The 24482-nt window shown below is 38.0% G+C and overlaps 1 protein-coding gene across 2 annotated transcripts; it reads right to left on the reverse strand.

The window, feature by feature from the left end:
- Positions 1-941: 941 nt before the first annotated feature.
- Positions 942-9750, reverse strand: LOC109062633 (gastrula zinc finger protein XlCGF8.2DB-like). Of its 2 annotated transcripts, none has more exons than XM_019079716.2 (3): positions 9667-9750; positions 8831-8960; positions 942-2303 (listed from the first exon to the last, which is right to left on the reverse strand). In XM_019079716.2, exons 2-3 carry the CDS (start codon positions 8907-8909, stop codon positions 1387-1389), a joined length of 996 nt encoding a protein of 331 aa, XP_018935261.1. In that variant the 5' UTR covers positions 8910-8960; positions 9667-9750; the 3' UTR covers positions 942-1386. The 2 variants fall into 2 exon arrangements, with proteins under 2 accessions (XP_018935261.1, XP_042578410.1); XM_042722476.1 differs by having other exon boundaries at positions 9607-9679.
- Positions 9751-24482: the final 14732 nt, after the last annotated feature.

Below are 24482 nucleotides of genomic sequence, written 5' to 3' on the forward strand. Positions count from 1 at the left end.
GTAGTCTAGAAATGCATACAAACAGCCATCATATTATGCAAAGTCTTGTGTCAAGCATGGCTCAGAAACACTGCCGTAGTGCCAGGAGGGTATTGCTGAAAGCAGGTTAAGGGTAAGTTTACTCTGAATAAATGGATAACCAACTTTGTTACAAACCTGCTCTGCAGAAAGTTACTGTTACAGAGTTACTTTACTGCAGGTACACGTCTCTTCAGAGGTATTTGGTGCACGCGTGCCCTTCTAATTAGGGCTGAATGCATTGCTTACACACAGTTTCGTATTATAACTGTATCAAATGTCTTAAAATTGTTAATATTTTTTTATTTTACTTTACCTCACAATAACAAGAAATAAAGCAGAATCTTACTCAGTCAGACAATACTGAGGAACAAGAAAAAAACAAAAACTCTGTACCTAAATATACAAATCACTACCCACTGGAAAGAAAAAACATTACAGTTTTTCTTGGCCTCTCTGTTTATCAGTAAAACAGGAAGGAGGGAAAACCGCAGCAAGGGCCAAATGCTCAGAAAACAATATATCTAGAAGAAATTCCATTGAGGTTTTCTTTTTTAAAAGTATGAGAAGAAAAGGTTGACATACATTAAAACATGTATATATGCATTACCAATCATTCACTGAATAAACTGCAACAGTTCATGCATCCAGATCCAGAGTAAGTGGGAGGGTGGCAAGTTAATCAAAACCATGGTACAAATACAGTTGACTTACCTCTATCCATTGGCGGTTTATCAGCATCCATCCTCTGCCCTGTCTCCTCACTTCGGGTTCATATTACACTTATACGGGGGATACTCTAGGTTCAGGCTATTCCCAAGCTCGGACCCCTTCCCGGACAGCACGCCAAATATGCATTACCATACTTCAGCTACTTATATGTAAGTATGAACTCGTGAAAATTACGAGACTGTAGACAAGTGTAGTGTGAATCAGACTTGTATTTATTAAAGAACAAAAGAAACAATATTGCGGAGCACAAACAAGTAGCATCTCTAACACACTTGAAGACGCAATTCTTTTCTCAGGAACCCAAGACTTTTCCTCTAGTAGGTCAACCAAAGCGTGTTTCATTCTTTCCCAAGGTATTTTTCTCCATCAGCCCAGTGAACAGCACTAAAGTGGAGAAGACAAACACAGCCTGTCTTCATGTGAACCTAACCATGATTTAAGAACCTTCTGATCAAAAGTGACGTGATGTCAGAAATCTCATTGACTTCAGTCCATTTTCAGACATGCTTTTTTCTTCAACTTGTTACTGGTTTGAGTCTTGGGTCTGGCAGGAAGTGGGGGAAGTGAATAACCAGCGTCTTTTCAGATTTCTGAAACTGCTGTATTTTGTAAACCTCCTGTTTACTCCTGTAAACATTATGGTTGCTTTCCAGAATGAGTTTGCAAATGACATTTTAGGTCTCTTAGATATGTGAAACTCTTTTCACACTTTAGACACGTGTAAGGCTTCTCTCCAGTGTGAATTCTCATGTGGATGTTAAGGTTTCCTTTATGTGTGAAGCCTTTTCCACACTGTGGGCATGTGAAAGGCCTCTCTCCAGTGTGAGTTCTAATGTGAATCTCAAGGATTGATTTGCTTGTCCAAGCCTTTCCACAGTGATGGCACATGAAAGGCTTCTCCCTGATGTGAGTTATTATGTGATTCTTCAGGTCATTCCCATCTGTGAAACTCCTCCTACACTCATTACATATAAAACAGTTCTCTCTTGTGTGAATCCTCATGTGCTGATTAAGGTTTTCTTTACATCTGAAACTCTTTCCACACTGACCACATACGAATGGCTTCTCTCCAATGTGAGTTCGCATGTGAGTCTTAAGACATTCTTTTCGTGAGTAGCTCTTCCCACAAAGTGTGCAGGTAAAAGGTTTCTCTCCAGTGTGGATTCTCATGTGGGCATTACAGTTTCCTTTATGTGCAAAATTCTGTCCACAGTGTTGACATTTGTAAGGCTTCTCTCCAGTGTGAACTCTTATGTGGGTATTAAGGTTTTCTTTATGTGTAAAACTTAGTCCACACTGTTGGCAGGTGAAAGGCTTTTCTCCAGTGTGAATTCTCATGTGGATTTTAAGGCTTTGTTTTTGAGTGAAACTCTTACCACATTGATGGCAACTAAAATAACTGTTCGACGTGGTTTTCTGAGCTCTTTTTTGTGAAGAAGTCTTTTCATTCTGAGTAGATTTCTCTCCAGTTATGAAATCATGGTGTTTCTCATACTGATCTTTCTCCTCCGTCTCTTTCAGTTCTTGATTCTCCACTTTCAGCACCATCTGGTCTAAAGTGAAAAAAAGACAAATACAAGTTAACACAAGTTTAATGGCACTACGCAACTTACATCAAAACCAACCTGAAAGCACTGAAGGGATAGTTCACCCAAACATTTACTTACCCTCAAGTTCCAAACCTGTCTTTTTTTTTTTTTAACTGAACATGAAATAAGATATTTTGAAGAATGCTGGTAACTTCACAATTGATGGTAGCTATTGACTTAAGTATTTTGATTTCCATACAGGCTTGGAACAAGTGGCGGGTGAGTAAATGATCACAGAAATTACATTTTTGCATGAACTATCATTTTAAAGCATCAAAGCAAACATCATGTATGCTAGATAATATACCCACTAGGGCTGGGCGATAAATCGATTTTATCGATTAACTCGAATGTGTAGTTTACATCGGTTTGTTTGAATGAAAATCGGTTTTTTTTTTAACATCCACCAACGCTCCACTCAGGGCTCAACCCTCCTCCGTGCGTTTGCCATAAAGACATGCTGCCGAGCAAAGTATGTTTCTCCGGAGCGCGGAGTAGAGCGGTGTGATTTTGCCTGGAGTGAGGCGCGGGTTTTTTAAAAGTCAGAGTGTCGTGGTTTTCACTCGCTCCAAGAGCACTCCTCCACTGCTCCATCACGAGTACAATTCATGCCAACAGCCCGTAATATAACGGCATATTTAGCAATAATTCACATGTTAAACATATTTAGCTATAGCTTGATACAGATGAATCTCTCAAATCAGAATATAATAATGACGGCAATAACCGAGCGGGAAGTTATAGGCTAGTTCTCAAGGAGTTTATCTTTTCTTTTTTACTGAATATTTCTGGGTTAAAGCATGATTTAAACAGATACAGCACATTCACACACAATCGCTTTCGCAATAATGCATTCAAACAAATGTAATCTTACAATACTTCATCTTTATCTGATTTTGAAATCTGTAACAAATGCATCGATCTGTAGATAAAATAACTGACGAAAATGAACTGCTATTTTCATTACAAACAAAATTTGCACAGCAGAAAGCAGCAATTATACCTTTTAATGCTGACAATGTTATTAGTTTGGCATGTGGTAGGAAAAAAAGTTTGCACACAACAGCCTAAGCCACTTTGAAACTCTACTGTTATTTTATTTACTTTTTATTTTAATATAGGCTATGTTATTAACATAACATTTCAAACATACTGAAATACTTTAGCCACGGAGCGAAGGCGGAGCGGTGTTTCTGGTATCAGTGAGCGTGGAGTGATTATTAAATGCTCGGAACGCGGAGGGAAATAGTTGCCGCTCCACTCCACTCACATACTCCGCTACCGAGTGAGAGAGATGTTGCCCTACAAAATGAACAAGACCGCGGCAGCACAAGCACAGCATATCCGCCAAAAAGCAACCTGCAGCAATGCTCATTGCACGGCTCACCAAGCTTTACTTTTGTGGCTTGCATGGCAGTAAATAATACGATGATATGATCATGCAGTCAATACAGATATTTAATAAAAAAAATTTAAAACAAGCAGGGCTGTAACATAACCCATTTAAAAATGCATGCAGTGTCTACACCGGGCATGAGTGGTGCGATCCGACAAGAGACAATAGAACCCAGTGATGTTGTCTAAACTGGGCGCGGCGTGATGCGACACGATCCCCATCAGTAAACTGATGCTCGTTCTATTTATGACAAAATGTTCTGACACTACGTTCAGATGATTTGCAACTGTAGTGTGAGGTCAAGTTTAGACAGACTTTTAGCACAGCGGGGCGCAGCACAACAACTCTCGCGTCCAGTGTAGACACAGTTAGACAGTGTCTGCTCTATTTACAAATAATTTATATAAGAAAAAAATGACTCACTGCGTAGTTGCCAATTTTAATTTTAACAGTTCTTAACGCCGAGTGGATGATTAGATGCATGATGGGCTAGTATTAAATAAAAAATTTAAAAAATCATCTTCTCAGTTATAAATTTGACTGGCAAATAATAAATAATGAATTATATTAAAATGTGTTTTGAACAATTTCTTTGTCATTTGAATATTGTAGGGAGGCAAAAAAATCGATTTAAATCGTAAATCGGATTTTTGGTGAAAAAATCAGGTATTTTTTTTTTAGGTCATATCGCCCAGCCCTAATACCCACTAAGCTACTGAAAAGGAGTTACTTATCTCAGAATCTCTTCACAATATTCAGTATAAATGTTTGCTTTCTTTAGGACACATCCAAAAAACCTTCAGTCCAACAAGGCTGGCAGTTATCAAACCTCTTATCACCAGGATAATTACTTTATTATAGACAAATCCCAAATGTGCCATTCATGTCTAAAAATCTAAAAAAAAATAGTGCCCATAACTATGTTCAGTTTTGCTGAGAAATGGTACTTCAGTCAGTATTTCAGCCTTATAATAGCACAGAAACCTTCCTTATTACAGTGACATCTTTCTTCTAATGTCATTAGTTCTTTTGACACCATATACTACAATATTCTCTTGGATAGCTTGAGAATTATGTTGGCATTAATGGACAAGCATTAGCATGGTTTAGGTCTCATCTATCCGACTGCTAACACTCTGTTTATGTGAATGAGGATGTTTCATCAAACAGAAGTATTGTGTGCCACAGGGCTCAGTATTAGGTCCTCTGCTTTTCTCCATGTATACACTTCCCTTAAGGGACATTTTCATTTGTTTTCACTGGTCTGATTACGATACTTTTACATTTCCACACAGCCTGAAAAAACTGCACAAATCTCTACAAGCTGGCAGAGTGAGATATATAACATGGGAGGGCTAGTTAATTTATTTATTTTTTTTTATCTATTAAATTCTTTCTAAAATGTGAGATTCTTTTGAAGGATTATATTTCTTTTTCAAAATCAATACTTTAAAAGTACTGTGAACCTCACTGAAACTGCAGAATAACACATTTAACATAACATCACAATTCTCATCTTCTCTGATTCTCAAGTCAGACAAAAACCTACAACCAGGTGCAACTATGGCTGTTTACACTGGCACAAAAAAATCTGATTTTTTGCTCACATTAGAGACAGAATTTGTTGCATACGTGCAAACACAAAAATCCACACAAGATCAGATTTTTTCGTATCCATGGGCCACTTCCAAATGTGGATTTTAATAAGATACAAATCCGATATCTGGACATCCGACCTACATCTAAACATACATCTGATTTCCCTCAGAATTCCGAGTCACCACTATGCGAGGGCGACATGTTCACCCATAACGACTAGGGCTGGCCCAATACCATTTTTTGAGCTTTGAAGCTTCGGTAGTAATCAACACTGAATATTCAGAGGGAGGGGGCTGAACATATTCTTCTATCTAATAAAGGCAGGAATCTCTGTGTATCTGTCTGTTTACATTTTTATTATGTCGAGAACTGTTCTTCCAATCGACTTCACGCATGGTGGGTGTGTTGCTGCAGACCTAAGGGAGTGCAGTGTTGCATTTTGGTACAATATGGACACACGACACATTCAGAATTAATAAACTTTTAAATAATAAACTACAGAGCAGCGTGTCACACGGGCAGGGCTTATATGCTCCGAGAACGGACACTGCATTAGTGATACAAAACACACGGGTCTGTTAAGAGCAATACATTTAATAAAGACAAACTATTATTAGGCTGGTCTACTATAGTTTTTTTTTTGATGACTGCAAGTATTTTCCAAGCAAATTAACTGCACGTTTTTATCATGTGTAAAATCTGACAGAAATGTTTCACCCCTCAACATATACAGTTATGGCGTGTCCTGGTCAGAACACCAGCATAACAGGACAAAAACAATAAAACCCATTACAAACGAGGCAGCTGTTGCATCCAGTGGGGACATAATTACTGATTATAATGACTTCTATTCTTTTTTTCACGTGTTGCATTGCATATCGCGCCACATAAACATAAAACCATGTCTGCATTTGTGATTGGAGAAACAACAAAGTAGTTTCACTTTACCAATGAAACACACAGCTTCTCCATGAAATGGCGCCGGTGGCAACAGCGTGAATAAAAGGTACATCTTATGCAAATCTTCCCACATAGTGACGTAGAGATGTGGTGGCGTGTTAGAATGAGCCGTTTTAGGGGTGTGTGGACCAGTCTTAACTTTTATAAAAGAATATCTCTTTGGATTTGAGACTTTAGTCTTTGCAACTTTACAGATCTTCTTCATGCACCAAGAACTTGTGACACTCCGGAGAGAAGGGAAAAATTGAAATCGCATCATATGACCCCTTTAATGCCTGTGTAGTGTACAGGTCCTTCTCAAAAAATTAGCATATTGTGAAAAAGTTCATTATTTTCCATAATGTAATGATAAAAATTAAGCTTTCATATATTTTAGATTCATTGCACACCAACTGAAATATTTCAGGTCTTTTATTGTATTAATACTCATGATTTTGGCATACAGCTCATGAAAACCCAAAATTCCTATCCCAAAAAATTAGCATATTTCATCCGACCAATAAAAGAAAAGTGTTTTTAATACAAAAAAAGTCAACCTTCAAATAATTATGTTCAGCTTATGCACTCAATACTTGGTCGGGAATCCTTTTGCAGAAATGACTGCTTCAATGCGGCGTGGCATGGAGGCAATCAGCCTGTGGCACTGCTGAGGTGTTATGGAGGCCCAGGATGCTTCGATAGCGGCCTTAAGCTCATCCAGAGTGTTGGGTCTTGCTTCTCTCAACTTTCTCTTCACAATATCCCACAGATTCTCTATGGGGTTCAGGTCAGGAGAGTTGGCAGGCCAATTGAGCACAGTAATACCATGGTCAGTAAACCATTTACCAGTGGTTTTGGCACTGGTAGCAGGTGCCAGGTCGTGCTGAAAAACGAAATCTTCATCTCCATAAAGCTTTTCAGCAGATGGAAGCATGAAGTGCTCCAAAATCTCCTGATAGCTAGCTGCATTGACCCTGCCCTTGATAAAACACAGTGGACCAACACCAGCAGCTGACATGGCACCCCAGACCATCACTGACTGTGGGTACTTGACACTGGACTTCAGGCATTTTGGCATTTCCTTCTCCCCAGTCTTCCTCCAGACTCTGGCACCTTGATTTCGAATGACATGCAAAATTTGCTTTCATCCGAAAAAAGTACCTTGGACCACTGAGCAACAGTCCAGTGCTGCTTCTCTGTGGGGAATGCGGCACCTGTAGCCCATTTCCTGCACACGCCTGTGCACGGTGGCTCTGGATGTTTCTACTCCAGACTCAGTCCACTGCTTCCGCAGGTCCCCCAAGGTCTGGAATCGGTCCTTCTCCACAATCTTCCTCAGGGTCCGGTCACCTCTTCTCTTTGTGCAGCGTTTTTTGCCACACTTTTTCCTTCCCACAGACTTCCCACTGAGGTGCCTTGATACAGCACTCTGGGAACAGCCTATTCGTTCAGAAATTTCTTTCTGTGTCTTACCCTCTCGCTTGAGGGTGTCAATGATGGCCTTCTGGACAGCAGTCAGGTCGGCAGTCTTACCCATGATTGCGGTTTTTTGAGTAATGAACCAGGCTGGGAGTTTTTAAAAGCCTCAGGAATCTTTGCAGGTGTTTAGAGTTAATTAGTTGATTCAGATGATTAGGTTAATAGCTCGTTTAGAGAACCTTTTCATGATATGCTAATTTTTTGAGATAGGAATTTTGGGTTTTCATGAGCTGTATGCAAAAATCATCAGTATTAAAACAATAAAAGACCTGAAATATTTCAGTTGGTGTGCAATGAATCTAAAATATATGAAAGTTAAATTTTTATCATTACATTATGGAAAATAATGAACTTTATCACAATACGCTAATTTTTTGAGAAGGACCTGTATATGCAGTTGCATTTTGAGGCAGAAACTTTAAATGTAAGAAATCACACAACGTTCAGGAGCCGGTTTTCAACCCCTGCCCCATGAAATTTTATAAATACAAAAGCTTCGCTACTAAAACCTACATTATATTTCTCAGCAGTGAGGTGATAACTTGTTTTTGCAATTAAACCAACAAGCTTCACTATTAGGCTACTCACTTGCGCGTTCTCTCTTTTTGGTTAATTCATTCAAATTGTTTCAAATAAATATAATCTTACAGCACTACTTTATTTCACCTAGAATTCTGCATCTAATGACCTGTAGATAAAATACCAAATGAAAATTGCAGCATGGACAAAAACGTGAAATAATGGCAAAGTATCCATACCAGCTGTTGTCCATGCTGGCAAATAATAATATCCACTCAACGTGAATTATATATGTGCATAATAAAGTGAATGTAAACAGGCGGACTAAAAAAATCAGATATGATCTAAAGATGTAAATGCAGCCTAAGCCTAGCGTAGATAATGCACATCCACACAGATGCAACCACCGTTGTTTTGACAGTATTACTGTAATAATGGCGACGTCACATATTATCTTTATTATTGTACATTTTAGGTACACATCTTTGGTTATGTGTTGATAAATATGTACTTGAGCCTTATTGAAGTGACACATGAGAATGAAAGAATCAAAACCAACCTGTTTGTTCCTCTTCTTGTTTGACTCTGAATGCTTCTTCAATCTTCAAGTCTTCACTCTCCTCTTTAATAAACGTCATCTTTATAACTGTATGTCACGTGGATCTCAGCTGCTTCACCAGGAGTTTCTTCTGTGTGTTTGGACATGACGATAGTTAACCCAAAGAAAAATAAATCCAAACCATCCGGGTGCTTCTCAATCCACTCCCAATAGTCAGCACACTGGTAAGGGAGCCAGTCACAGTGATATTGAATGGCCTTAAATGACTTGATAAGCCAAAAACACTCAAAACTAACACTACAAATTCATAAAAGAATGCTGATTAGACAATTCATGTTCAGGTACATATGCTTTAAATGAGGTATTTATTGATTGTAGATTACATGAATAGATTGCATGTTCGTGAAAACATTTGGAGTTGTTTGTGTTTGTTGTTCTCGTTGTATTTACACTGATTTGAGCATCAGGTCTCGGCAGCGTGCGGTGATTCGAGCGTTTCGAAATAGTGAATCATTTCACTAAACGATTGATTCAATTGACTCGTGCTTTCGAACAGCTCCGTTTCTTCATTAGCCTACTACTTAGAAATGACCGAATTCGATTTTACACTACTGATCACGATTTGGGGAGAGAAATGAGAAGCACCATTTCTGTTATTCACGTCTGGATGCGCTTTATCCAAAAAACTATGTTCATTAATGTAAGACAAAGTATTACAATGTTCCATTCAATAATAATAAAGCCATTTAACATCGCTTGTAAAAAAAAAAAATAACATTGCCTGAACGGGTTGCACTCTGAATACTTTTAAGTGTAAAAACCATAAAAACTCACACCTTTCTTCAGCCGAATCACAACAGATGCAGCGGAGCGCGGCGCATACTTATAACGTCACAACGCCAGACGAAAATAAAAGTCCTGTTCACGCGCTACTGTCTAAAATCAAAAAATGCATATTTGATATTTGATATATATTTACAAACACAGTAATATGTTGTATGTATGTCTGTTTGTAGTATACAGTATGTATTCAAATAAGCCAGTTACATTTATTTCCTGTTTCTAAATGATTATTTTAAAAATATTTTTGTGTTGTTTTTAAATATAGATATCATTGATAAAGAATTATTTCTTTATAATGTATTGTTTTGTATTGTTGTGTTTCCCTGAAAGTATTAAAATGTCATTCTTAAGTGGCAAACACACAGGCTGAATTGAATTCCCTTCAGTTTTACTGCAGGGTGACTTTGATGCAGCTCAGTAAACTCTCTAAAGTAATATTTAAAACATTATTATTTTATCATTAATTATTATTATATCATTTATTATTTAATATTATTTAAATATTATTAATATTACAGTTTATTGTCTTAATTAAAGATAAATGTTTATTTTATTAACAAATAAATAGAGGGCCTAAGAGGCCATGCATTGTTATTACGGTTTTCTTAAAGGGATACTCCACCCCAAAATGAAAATTTTGTCATTATTCACTTACCCCCATGTCGTTCCAAACCCATAAAAGCTCAGTTCATCTTCGGAACACAATTTAAGATATTTTGGATGAAAACCTGGAGGCTTCTGACTGTCCCATAGACTGCCAAGTAAATTACAGTGTCAAGGTCCATAAAAAGGTATGAAAGTCATCGTCGGAATAGTTCATCTGCCATCAGATGTGCAATCTGGGTTATATGAAGTGACGGGAACACTTTTTGTAAGTAAAGAAAACAAAAATAAAGACTTTATTCAATAATTCCTTTGTCAATGGTCTCCTTTGTGTCTATCTATATCACCGTATGCTGTGTATGCTCTTCTGTATCATCCACGCCACAAGGATGTGCTGTTTCTGTGTATTTAGCTTTGATTTGAAATAAAACAGCGTATCCTTGTGGCGCGGCTGATACAGAAGAGCATAAGCCGCCTGCGTACTGCTCAGATTTGTCAAAATGGTGCTACACTGATTTGGAGAGACACAGAGGAGAGGAATTGTTGAATTAATTTGTTATTCTTGTTTTCTTCATGTACAAAAAGTATTCTCGTCACTTCATAATGTTATGGTTGAATCACTGATGGCAGATGGACTATTCTGATGATGCTTTTCATACTTTCCTGGACCTTGACACTGTTATTTATTTGGCAGTCTATGGGACAGTCTCAAACCTCCCTGTTTTCATCCAAAATATCTTAAATTGTGTTCCAAAGACGAACAAAGCTTTTATGGGTTTGGAAAGACCTGGAGGTAAGTGATTAATGACAAAATTTTCATTTTGGGATGGAGTATCCCTTTAAACAATCGCTATGCAGTGATTGAAATTCACCTTCTCAGAGGGTGATATCTGATTCTATGTGTTGTTATTGTCTGTAAGTCGGACATTGGAAGAATGAATGTCCTGTACTTAAAAGCAAACAGGGATGTGGCAAGAATAACAATTCTGCGTCTGTGCTTTTAAGGAGTTCCTTGCCTCATGCGCCATCTGTACACTGTACAGAAAACCTGTTCATGACAAAAAGGAATTGTTCTGAAATTAAACAACACAGGGTATGCACCATTTATTTCTGAAGGGTTTGTTTCTCTTTTAGAGAGACATGAGAGTGTACCGGTAAGAGTCGAGATACTGGATCTTCAGAGTCTTTCATTTTGGATTCCATACTGCCATTTTCATCCAGTTCATATGTTGGTAAGAATGTTTTAATCCGAGAGATTACACTCCAAACATTGGCTGGTGAGTGTGTGGCCAATACTGGCCCCTTCACCGATTGTCATCCCGTCTTACTTTCCCGATCAGGGGTGTTGTGAGTTATCCAAGGATGCATTATGTGTTGTGATATGGTCTAAGACCAAAATGCTGAATGAGGATGTTAACTTGTGTGATACCCACATACCGGTTAAATTGATTGTCTCTCGTCTAAAATTTCTTGTGCAGAACTCGTCATCACCCAGAGGGATGATCCTGGGTTGAAAAATGGCCAAAGAGAAGACTGCAGTGGTGAGTCACTTGTTCAAGTTGTTGTACCTGAGAAATTCAGAGATGTTGTACTTCGATTGGCTCACGGCGATGTAGCCTGGCATTTAGGTGTAAAAAAGACTTATAACAGAGTATTGCAGCATTTTTATTGGCTGCTGTTGAAAAAAGATATCTTGGAGTTTATTTAAACATGTCTTACCTGCCAAGTGACCGGCAAACCTAATCAGCCATTGAAACCTGATCCAATCCAATACCTCCAGTGGAGCAACCCTTTGAACATATGTTATTAGACTGTGTTGGCCCGTTACCTCCCTCTAAGTCGGGAAGTAAATTTCTCTTGACTGTAATGTGTCAAAGTACTCGCTACCCAGCGGCTTGTAAAGGCGTCCGTTGTGAAAGCCCTATCTTAATTCATTTCAATCTTCGGTATCCCTAAGGTCATTCAGAGTGACCAGGGAACGAATTTCACGTCTAATATGTTCGCAAAAATTTTAAAGCAGTTGGGAGTTCAACATAACCGTTCCAGCGCATACCATCCTCAGAGTCAGGGAGCGCTGGAACGGTTTCACCAAATGCTTAAGTCTCTTTTATGTGCGTATTCCGTTGAATTAAATCGAGACTGGGAGGAAGGACTTCCATGGCTTTTGTTAGCCGCAAGGGAGGTAACGCAGTCTAGTTTGGGTTTTAGTCCCAACAAACTAGTTTTTGGACATAAGGTGTGTGGTCTGCTTGCCATTATGGGTGGTCAGTTAAAACGTAAACAGCCACCAAAAAGTCTGCTTGAATATGTAAACGGTTTTAGAAGACGCTTATTTTTAGTTGTTCAACCAGCATGGAAAAATTTGGAGAAAGCGCAGATAAAGATGAAAAGTTGTTTGAAAGCCAGTCTGAACAGCTTGTATTTAATCCTGGGGATCAGGTTTTGGCATTGCTGCCTTTAGTTGGCTCTCCGTTCTGCGCGAAATTTGTGGGACCATACACTATTGTGCATGCATTGTCTGATCTGAATTATGAAATCGCAACTCCAGACAGAAGCCTTGAAGCCTTTTTTCTCCCACGATTGTCAACAGACTGATGTTAAATCATCTGCTGTGGTCAGTCCTGTGACTGAAGGACAGGGTCAATCTTCGGTGGGAGAGAAGGAAGGGGTTAAGGTTCTAGATGATGCTGTAACGCAACCTCAATTCAAAAATTCTGAGACTCTGAAAGATTCAAAGATTAATACACAAGTTTCCATCGTTGTTTGGAGATGTTCCATCACAAACTCATTTAAAGAGATTCAGTTTAGATTTGTAAAGCCTTGAAGTATTTGAACCATGGGTTACCTTAACATTACTCGACTTCTAGTGTTTTTTTTCCCCCATAGAGCTTTATGCAAGTAAGGGCTGCATGATATATATTTTCAGCATCGACATTGCAATGTGTGCATGTGAAATAGTCACATTGCATGATGCATAATGCCAAGTAGGGGAAAATAACTCAAACACGTCATGCTTTCTTTTTTGCTGCATGATAAACTTACAAGGTTCTCAATTTCTATGGATAATCTGCAAGAAAAGTCCATCTGAAATTACATAATTAGATGATATCTATCTGCACTAGGAGTGTTGGAATGAATTTTGTGAGACTATCATAAATCTAAAAAAAAAATTCTAATCGAATGCTGAAAGTACTATTCCTATGTTTTTGTTTTGTTTTTTTTGTACAGTTATATGTCAGGGGCATTGCTGTTACACTGTTAAAGCTTGGATAGGCAATGTTAGAGAAACCAGCCAGAGTAGCTAGATTTTGCAAGTCTACTGCTGCACTTGTGTGATGTTGTGATCTTGATGTATTTGAAATAATATATTTAAGCTTTATTTGGTATATGAGTAATTTTCTTTCTCAAAACCCACTGCTGTCTTCACAGGATCAGCCATGGGCACAGTTGATCTCAGTTACAAAAAAGCAAAAGTCTAAATAATGTTTGTAGGGTAATTATTGGTGTTTCTGCATGTAATGTAAAATGTGGAGCCAAATATAAACAGTGTTTGCACACACTTTAAGAGAGAGGATGGGCTTTTCTCATATTTTGGGGGTCTCTAGATGCACCTGGGACACATACACTCATGGACAAAAATATTGGCACCCCTGCATTTCTGTCAGATAATAAATGCACTACTTCTCCCATAAACTTGCTGCAATCACAAATTGTTTGTATTGGAACAACACAAAAAAGCAGAAGAAAAAAGCCAAATCTGAGACATTCTACACAAATCTCCAGAATTGTACTGGACAAGATTTATGCCCTCATCTTAATATTTGGTTGCACATCCTTTTGAAAGTAACTGAAATCAGTCGCTTCCTGTAACCATCAGTGGGTTTCTTACAACTCTCTCATGGAATTTTGGACCACTCTTCTTTCGCAAACTGCTCCAGGTCTTTCAGATTTTAAGGGTTTCTTCTCGAGATCTATAGACAGGTGCTCTATGGGATTTTGATCTGGACTCATTTCTGGCCACTTAAACCTTCCAGTGCTTTGTCTTAAACCATATTTTGGTGTTTTTTGAAACATGCTTTTAGTCATTGTCCTGCATTAAGTCCGGACCTCTGTAAATTTTTCATGTTCAAAAATAAAATGTGTTGTCTGAATGACTAATTTGCTGTTAAACTCCTATATATTACCTGTCAGAAACGTTATCAACGCTGTCAAAATCTGTAGCATTTAACACTAGAGATCTGTAGAACAAGTAGGGTACAGAATGAAATGAAATACACAAACACTAGCCATTAAGAAGTCTACAGTCATGGCCAAAAGTTTTGAGAATTACATAAATATTGGAAATTGGGAAAGTATTGCGTTGCATAAAAATGGCTTCACAGGCAAGGATATTGTGGCTACTAAGATTGCACCTAAATCAACAATTTATAGGTTCATCAAGAACTTCAAGGAAAGAGGTTCAATTCTTGTAAAGAAGGCTTCAGGGCATCCAAGAAAGTCCAGCAAGCACCAGGATCATCTCCTAAAGAGGATTCAGCTGCGCGATCGGAGTGCCACCAGTGCAGAGCTTGCTAGGGAATGGCAGCAGGCAGGTGTGAGCGCATCTGCACGCACAGTGAGGCGAAGACTTTTGGAAGATGGCCTGGTGTCAAGAAGGGCAGCAAAGAAGCCACTTCTCTCTCAAAAAAAAACATCAGGGACAGATTGATCTTCTGAAGAAAGTATAGTGAATGGACTGCTGAGGACTGGGGCAAAGTCATATTCTCCGATGAAGCCCCTTTCCGATTGTTTGGGGCATCTGGAAAAAGGCTTGTCCGGAGAAGAAAAGGTGAGCGCTACCATCAGTCCTGTGTCATGCCAACAGTCAAGCATCCTGACACCATTCATGTGTGGGGTTGCTTCTCATCCAAGGGAGTGGGCTCACTCACAATTCTGCCCAAAAACACAGCCATGAATAAAGAATGGTACCAAAACACCCTCCAACAGCAACTTATTATTAGTTATTATGAAAAAATGGGTTGCTATCAGTCAGGATTTGGCCCAGAAGTTGATTGAGAGCATGCCCAGTCGAATTGCAGAGGTCCTGAAAAAGAAGGGCCAACACTGCAAATACTGACTCTTTGCATAAATTCCATGTAATTGTCGATAAAAGCCTTTGAAACGTATGAAGTGCTTGTAATTATATTTCAGTACATCACAGAAACAACTGAAACAAAGATCTAAAAGCAGTTTAGCAGCAAACTTTTTGAAAACTAATATTTATGTAATTCTCAAAACTTTTGGCAACGACTGTATGCTAAGTCATTCAGTATAGTAGTTAAACTTTCACAAATCATGCTATAAACATTCATAAGATCACTAGACAAAGTTATCAGCTATATAATGGTTATAAATAAAAACTATAACAGCAATATGTATGGTTGCATGAATACTAAATGATAAAATTATCCACACCATAAATATAGTAAAGTATTAACAAACTTTGATGCAATAAATAGGGTATGATTTAAAAATGAGCATCCCTCCAAAAACATCCACATTTCTGTCTCTTTTCAAGTGTTAATAGTGTATATAATTAGTTGTATTTATAGGGGTTATTATAGAAACCCCCTGGACCTCACTAATTTTCAAAGCCTGGCTACGGCAATGATTGCGCCCCAGAATTCTTTGTTAGTTTTCAGATTTCATCATGCCATGCACACAGTCAAGACATCCAGTGCCTGAGGCAGCAAAGCAACCCCAAAATATCAGTGAACCTCCACCATGTTTGACTGAGGGACAGTTTTATTTTCTTTTGAAGGCCTCATTTCATTTTCTGAAGACAGTACAATGATGTGCTTTACCAAAAACACTCTTTTGGCAAACTCCAATCTGGATTTTTGTTTCTGTGTCAAGCAGCGGGGTCCAGCAGCATGCGTCCACATCCAGGGATATTAGCTACAGTGCCATGGGATGTAAACTTCTTAACAGTGTTGTGCACAGTGGAAACAGGGACATTAAGATGTCTGCAGATGTACTTGTATCCTTGAGACTGTTCATGCTTTTGCACCATTTTTGTTCTCAAATCCTCAGACAATATTTCACTCTTCTTTCTTTTCTCCAGACTCATTTTCCACATTTTAACTGGTTGCAAGTGTGATTTATATATTGCCAGTTCCTATGCATTGCTACAGGTAGTTTAATTACAAATTAAAGGAGCATCACATGCTTGAAATACAATTATTTCTGAAAATTCTGAAAAGCTGCTAATAATTTATAAAAGTCTATTTTTGGAGATCTGTGTAGAATGTCTCAGATTTAGCTTTTCCTCTGCTTTTTTTATGTTCTTCCAACGCACACAATTTGTAATTGCAACACGTTTCAGGGAGAAGTAGTGCATTTATTATCTGACAGAAATGCAGGGATGCCAATATTTTTATTTTTGTCTGTGACTGTATTTCCAGTATGTTGAAAAGACATTACAAAGTGCATTTTGTCCCTTTTTTGATGTTTTTCTTTTCCTGTGTATATATGACTCGGCTGTAATCTTGTATCCCACAGAGGGACCAAGACATATTTCTATGAGGAAAAATCCACAAAAGAGTAAGTCCATGTAAATGCAATGATCGATGCTTCTATCAGTGTGTTGACATTGCTATGTTTACCCCTGTATATTTCCTATAGTTCCATTGTTTATTTTTGTATCTACTACATATAATCAGAGCCGGACAGTAACGGAGTACATTTACTTGAGTACAGTACTTAAGTACAATTTGAAGGATCTGTACTTTACTCGAGTATCATTTTTGGGGAGTACTCATGACTTTACTCAAGTACATTTGAGAGGCAAATATTGTACTCTTTACTCCGCTACATTTCTATCCATAACTGTAAGTACCCGTTACTTCTTCGGCCCCGTCCACACAGAGACGGAGCTTACCCCAATCAGATCTTTTTTCCCTCGTCTCAAGAAATATCTGCGTCCACACGAAACCGCAAAACGATGTACAGTAGTATACATGCCAGAACAGCATGTGGCGCTGTAATTCTGCCACAGAGATGCACTAAAAACAGAGAAGAAGACTTGGACTATGTGCATAACCTTACGCGTGGTACACAAACGAACATGGAACAATACATTTATTAATCTGTGTTAATGTTAGTTAATAAAAAGACAATCGTTCAGTGTTTGTTCATGTTTTTGTTGCTATTACGTGACGTAGCGGTGTCTGATTAGGAGGATACGTGGGCTGATGACTTCATCATTTCAGAAAATATACGGATTCGCCGTCCAGACGAAAACGCAAAGGCGGCGTTTTCAAATTTATTCATTCTGGGACCCGGTTTCAAAAAACATCGGTTTCACTCTCCCAAAACGGATTCCGTGTGGACGAAACGCCGTACTACGGAGCCCTGCACGTCACCTGTAGGAGAAAAAAAAATCAATCCGTGGTGACTGTTTTGCAATCCGTCCCCTCAGTTTATAAATCGTGCTCACGAATTCTTAAACTGTTCCCTCGGTTTAACAAATCGTGCCCACGGATTAATAAACCGTACCCACAAATTCATAATCCGTGCGCACGCTTTCGCAATCCGTTCCCTCGGATATATAAACTCACTGATTTGTGGCTTCGCCCCACCGGCAAATTCATTTCTGTTTATTAAACATTATTTTTCATAGTAGTCTATGAGACCATAATCCTCACTCACAAAATAGTCTTCTTTTTAGTGTTTATTTTACATTAATCACCAATAGGATAAGACACCGACGCCTGTGTTTTATAGCCTAAAATAAAAGCTAAAAAGAAGAATAGAAAATTCTCTGAATTTTCTAAAAATAAATAAATAAATAAAAAAGGTAAAAAGCTATGTTATAATAGGCCTAATTAGTTAATAATAAAAGTAACAGTGAAGCGTGCATCTAACTCTGGGGGAAAAGCTAGTATAATAAAATCACCAAAATAAGTCTTCATGTTAAGAAAGAATAGTACACAAACACATTTCCAAAACTGTAAAAGGTTAATTAAAAATAGAGCATTCATTAATTATTTTATGACAAACATTGTTACTGTCTTAAGTGCACTTGTTTATTTAGCCTATAAATTAAAATAATAGTAATTATAAAAATAACTATTATTTTTGTTATTATTATTACATATTATTATACAGGTTATGCATAAGAAACTTTTATCCAAAACGACTTATAAAAGAGGAACAAATTACTCCAGAGTTAGTCACAATGCCAGGTTTAATATACAATAATAATCAAGTGCTAAGATGTTCACAAATTAAACAAGATTTTGATTCACATCTTTCTTATTAAATTTGTTGTAGGCCTATTCGACATAATAATATTCTATAAAACTGTATGTTAACACATAGGCTACCTTTGAGCTTGCTGCATGAATCCGTGAGTACAGTTTACAAATCCGAGGGAACGGATTGCGAAAGCGTGCGCACTGATTATGAATTCGTGGGTACGGATTCAAAAACCGAAGGTACGGTTAACAAAATCTGAGCGCACGGATTGGAAATTCATGGGTACGGTTTGTTAAACCAAGGGAACAGTTTAAGAATTTGTGAGCACGGTTTATAAACTGAGGGGACGGATTGCAAAACCGTCGCCACGGATTGATTTTTTTTCTCCTACAGGTGACGTGCAGGGCTCCGTACTTATCCGATAAAAAAATTGTGCGACGGAAAAAAAGAAAAATTTCGGAAATTTGTTGTTGTTTCCCTCTCAAACCTGATTGGATTGTGCAGGCGCCACTGATTGGGACAGCCTATCAGCAATTACATACAGCTATCCGCCAAAGACTTCATGACATCTGATTGAATTGAAGTACAGTACAGTACACACACACACACACACACACACACACACATAGATTGTGTGTGTGAGAATGGTGTTATTCAGCTGAAAGTATTTTCTCCTGCCTTTGCCTGTATGTCTGTGAGAGGAAGGGGCTTAATACTGTCACTCAGATTAGCTGAATTTTATTTTTCCTTCTTTGTACGCTGACCTAAACACAGCTGATGAGCTGATTTTCTTTAATCAATATTATCTTTTCTTCTATGCTGCGTGTATAACACGGTCAGGTTCAGATGTGTGTCAGAACATTGCTATATTGTCTTATTTGCTGGTTTAGGTTTATTGATTTGATTGATGAAAAAACAGAGAAACTCACATGTACACACAATTCTTAGCTGAATTTTCTTTTCTGATATTACACATGAATGTAAGCTGAGCATTTGCTTTGATGTTCTTGTGTTTAACACAGTCAGGTTCAAATGTGGGTGCAAAAATTCCATTGAAACTCTAGCAGAGGTTTGTCAGAGCGTTGCCATTGTGCGCAAGTGAGAAATGTTAAATAAAGCAACATGGTAAAAACGATGAAAATGACTTGATTTTACTTTCAATTCCTTTTACATTCTCCAAGGTATTAACATTAAAATTTTTCATAACTCCATGTAGGACGTTTCTGTACATAAATGTAAGCACTGTGGCAGTAGTAATGCAATATTTAGAAAATGTACTCTTTTACTTTTGATACTCAAGTACTTTTAAAAACAAGTACTTCAGTACTTTTACTTAAGTAGACATCTGACTGTAGTACTTTTACTTGTACTTGAGTAAAATTTAGCAGGGGGTATCTGTACTTTTACTCAAGTAATGAAGTTGTGTACTCTGTCCGCCTCTGCATATAATTAGTCTTAACAGACAACATATAAAATCCTGCTGGCTTAATGTGTCAAATTTTACCAAAATGCATTTCCAAGCAGTAGAGAAAGCAGCAGTGTAGTATTCTCTATCAGAGTTGTATGTTTAAAAAATTATATGTAGTTTATCAGAGTGTTTTTCTTGACAAAACTTTACTTCACTAGATTCCAAAGCATAATGTCATACTTTTTACTGCACTACATTTCATAAATGAAAGTTGTTTCAATACCTTTTAATACTTAAGAACATTAAAAACGTGGTACTTTCTTGTACTCAAGTAAATATTTGAATGACTTTTACTTGAGTAAAAGTAAGAAAGTAATAGATTTTTAATGTAATTAAGTATTAAATGAAATTTAATATGAAATGTAGTGCTTTGGATTGTTGTGAAGTAGATTCTTCTAAAAGAAAACACTCTGATAAAGTACTGACACTTTAAAAGTACTTTTACAGCTGAGTAAAAATACTTCACTACTGTCCGCCTCTGTTCTCAAGTTAGGTTCCATGGTACAAGTTAAATCTGGTTCGACTTGTAATTAGTGATAAACAACACTTGTCATCCTTGTAGGTCTGGTCAATACTGAAGTCTTCAGAGTTGTGTATATTTTGGTCCTACTCTAAGAAATATGTGAAAGTCTTTTTGAATTACAGATTAGGAAGGAGCTTGTACTGAAAAAAAAAATCATGATCACATGCTGTAAATACCAACAATGACCCACTGTATTTTGTATCAGTGAAACTCAATGCCTGTAACTAAACATAGTAGCCTTATGCTCAGAATGGAATGAGTGTGTGTGTGTGTGTGTGTGTGTGTGTCTTGATAGGGCAAAGCAGAAATATTGGTTGACTGGGAGCCCTGTCCAATATGGTATGTATTCTTCTTTTTTTCTGCTTTTTCAATTAACGTAGGCATTATTCATTCACTTTATCTTTGTTAATATTTTTTATTTGTTTTTGATTTTGCTACAATCATTTCTTATTAATCTGTTTTGTTTTGTTTCACAAATGGTGGCGGTCCTTCACAGATGGAAAATAAAACTGTTATGCTTATAAAAGACATGTTCTGTAATGATGTGTGCTTCAAACTTGTTAAAATGTTTGTTTATTGGAAATACCCAGTAAATTAAAAAAACAATCCCTTCTGTTTTTAGTGGCAAGGAGTGGGCCCATTCCTGGCAGCCAAAGGATTCTCTTCAAATTAATGAAAAGAAATAAAATGTAGAATTTGAATTACATCATTTTTAACTCATCTTTCTGTAGTGGTGAAAATCCCCAATAAATGTGACACATGGAGTTTAGTCTCCAGTAGGATTAAATAGAAATTTACTCAATCCAACTCAATTTCCTTTTCAGATGTTATTCTATAACGTTTTATATTTCATGATTATACATTGCACTATATTTTATTTTATTACAGTTGACTTGATTTCATGTTCTGTTGTCTGTACTTTTCAAGTTAACGTAACCTCACAGACCACTGTTAAGACATGCAAAAAAACGTTTAAAGCTGTTCCTCCTCCTGCTGCTGACAGTTGTCATTTTAGGCATATCTTCCACACCATTCACCTCCAGTCCTTCTGATATTCAGCTCGCAGGAGTACTTCCACTGTGCTCATCAGGAGCTGAGCTCCACATTCCTCCAGATCTCAGCATTGCTATTCAGTCCTTCACCTGCATATTTATGTGAGGAATTTGTTTAACTTTACATCATATTGATTTACTAGTTTTAAGTGGATTTTTTTAAATCGTTAGCCTCATAGCATAATTGCCTAAGTCATTTTTTGGCCCAATTGAGATATCTGCCTAACTTTACTGTCCTACCACTGCTGCATCATCCTGCCTTTCTGCCTATGTCCTTAGCCAATCACAACACTTATTAGAATCCAAAAACACTATCTGCCTAAGTCATCTCTTTGACTTAGGCAGTTTTGATACAAACAAAATGGCAGAAAACATGGGAAGACAGATGTCCAGAAGTGATGTATTAGCTCTTCTGTTTGATTCGTTTTCATCTGGTAAGAGTTCATATTTCTTAAATTTTCTAGACACTAAATGTAATTTCAGTCAATCAAAGGGATTATAAACAGTGTATTTAAACTTTACTTTTTTGCTACAAAATATGATGAAGTAGCTAGCCAACACTAGCAAAATATAACCTCATTTCTGATCAGAACAAATCTTTACAGTTAAGAAACATCACCATAAAAAGACATTTAGGCAATTTTAGGCAAGTAAAGTAATTTTTCAAGCATTTACTTTTTATTTTAAGTGCAAATAAAAGTAAAAATAGTAAAATAAAAAAGTAAAATAGTTTTTTTTTTATAAATTAGACATTTTGACTAGACATAAGAAGTATTTGGTAAGATTTAGATTTTTTTTTTGCAGTGAACCTATGAATTTAACATGATTTACTGAGTTAAAATACTCAACAGCACTCCATTTTCTGCTTTAATGTCAGGAAATAAAGTTGATACCCATGTAGTGGAGTTAGAGGATTTAGATGAGAGCAGACCTGAGAAAGAAGGTAATGACGTAGACATGGGGCAACAGATAGAAGAGGAAACAGCCAGTAAAGCCTCCAGAGCTGAATCAGATCCTGATTTATCGTCAAATAGTGAAATCGATGACACTGTCTTGGATGAGGACTATAGACCTGAGAAAGATGACAGCCCAGATAATGGTAGTGATACAGACACAGCTCAAGGAGCTGTCAGTGAAGGAGATGCAGGAGATGTACTTGAAACTTCTGCTGTTCAACTTCATAGGCGCCCAAGGCCAGATATGTGGAAGCGAGAGCTGATAAAGGAGAAGCATCTTAAGGGGGAGAATTACAAGAATCCAATGGGACAGGAGAGACCACCAAAGACCATGGGCCCACCCTGCACATCACAGCACTGCTTAAAGTCAGAGAAACGAAGTTGTGAACTACTGACTGAAGAGCATAGAACAGATATCTTCAACAATTTCTGGTCCATGCCTTTCTGGGAGACACGCAAGCTGTATATCCAGACTCCAGTCCAAAATGTGCCCATAAAACAGAAGAAAGGTGGTGTTGCATCAAGGAGAACAACGTCCCTATTATACCACCTGCAACTGGCAGATAGACGTAAACTACCTGTGTGTAAGAATCTTTTCTGTTCAACACTTGGCATCGCCCCCAGAACCATCGGATCATGGTTAAAATCCAAAACTGATCCGTGTAAACCCAAGATCAACAAGACTGGCCCATGTGTGCCCATATCAGATGTTGACCAGACCTTCCTGAAAGAATGGCTCTCTGGACTGCCTACAGTCCCATCCCATTACTGCAGTCAGGCTCCCTCCTATCAGGAAAAGAAGTTCCTGGAGCCGGGAACAGTTCCAAGTGGTCTTCACAAGGAATATCAGAAAGCTGCTGTTGAAAATGGAGCGCGTGCTGTGAGTGAGACATATTTTCGAAATGTGTTCAGTGAGCAGAATTTACTCCGTGTTCATACCAAAAAAAGACCAGTGTGATGTATGTGTCAGCGCCAAGGTAGGAAATACAGATCAGGACACCCTTACTACTCACTTGAAATTAAAGGCTCAGGCTCAAGCTGAAAAAGCTAAGGATAAAAAGGAATCCAGTGACAAACTTTCAGTGTGGACAATGGACCTTCAATGCGTTCTTCTGTGCCCCAAGACAAAAGCAAGTACAATGTATTACAAAACTAAATTACAGATGCACAACTTTACTTGCTTCAACATGAACAACAAAGATGGATATTGTTACGCTTGGGAAGAGCATGAAGGCTCCCCCAGCAGTGAGGTTTTTGCCCATCTGCAATCCAAACACTTCGAATCAATCCTAGAGGCCAACGGAAACATTGAGAAAGTCATTGTCTGGAGTGATGGCTGTGGATATCAAAATCGGTGTGGTGCCATCAGCAACACCTACCTTCATCTGTCCATGAAGCATGGTGTCACCATAGAGCAAAAGTTTCTGGTTGCTGGCCACACACAAATGGAGTGTGACTCCATGCATAGCCTCATTGAGCGGCGCATCATCAAAGATATTCACACTCCACGTGATTACATTGTCATCTTTGAGACTGCACGAATACATCCATCCCCATACAAGGTGAACCAGCTATACCACAATGACTTCATGAAGTTATCTGGGGCCTACGTCACCAATATTAGACCAGGTAAAAAAGTTGGTGACCCCACAGTCCATGGCCTCCGGGCACTCCAGTACTTGGCTGATGGTCGAATCCGGTACAAGTTGGATTTTGAGTCTGAATGGGAGGACCTGCCTCAGCGAATCAACATCCCCAAAGAACCATTCCACTGGGTCCCAATCTTTCCTGCCCAACCGCCAATTACTCTCAGGAAATTCAATGACTTGCAGGCAATGAAACCAGTACTACCAAGAGTAGCCCACCAGTACTATGACAACCTCCCTCATCAATAGACAGTGTGAAAATGAGTGTCCACAACACCTGAGTGGAACTTGGTGGGAAAGAAAAACAGTGGTTAAGGTTAAAC

This window comes from Cyprinus carpio, chromosome B4 (genome assembly GCF_018340385.1).
Source record: "Cyprinus carpio isolate SPL01 chromosome B4, ASM1834038v1, whole genome shotgun sequence".
In the NCBI taxonomy this organism is placed as follows: domain Eukaryota; kingdom Metazoa; phylum Chordata; class Actinopteri; order Cypriniformes; family Cyprinidae; genus Cyprinus; species Cyprinus carpio.

Excerpts from the sequence above, each read along its gene's own strand:
- LOC109062633 (XM_019079716.2), bottom strand. The coding sequence starts at position 8,909 with ATGACGTTTATTAAAGAGGAGAGTGAAGACTTGAAGATTGAAGAAGCA. Across the intron at positions 2,304-8,830 it reads ACAAGAAGAGGAACAAACAG|ACCAGATGGTGCTGAAAGTG; the intron begins GTTGGTTTTGAT and ends TTTTCACTTTAG.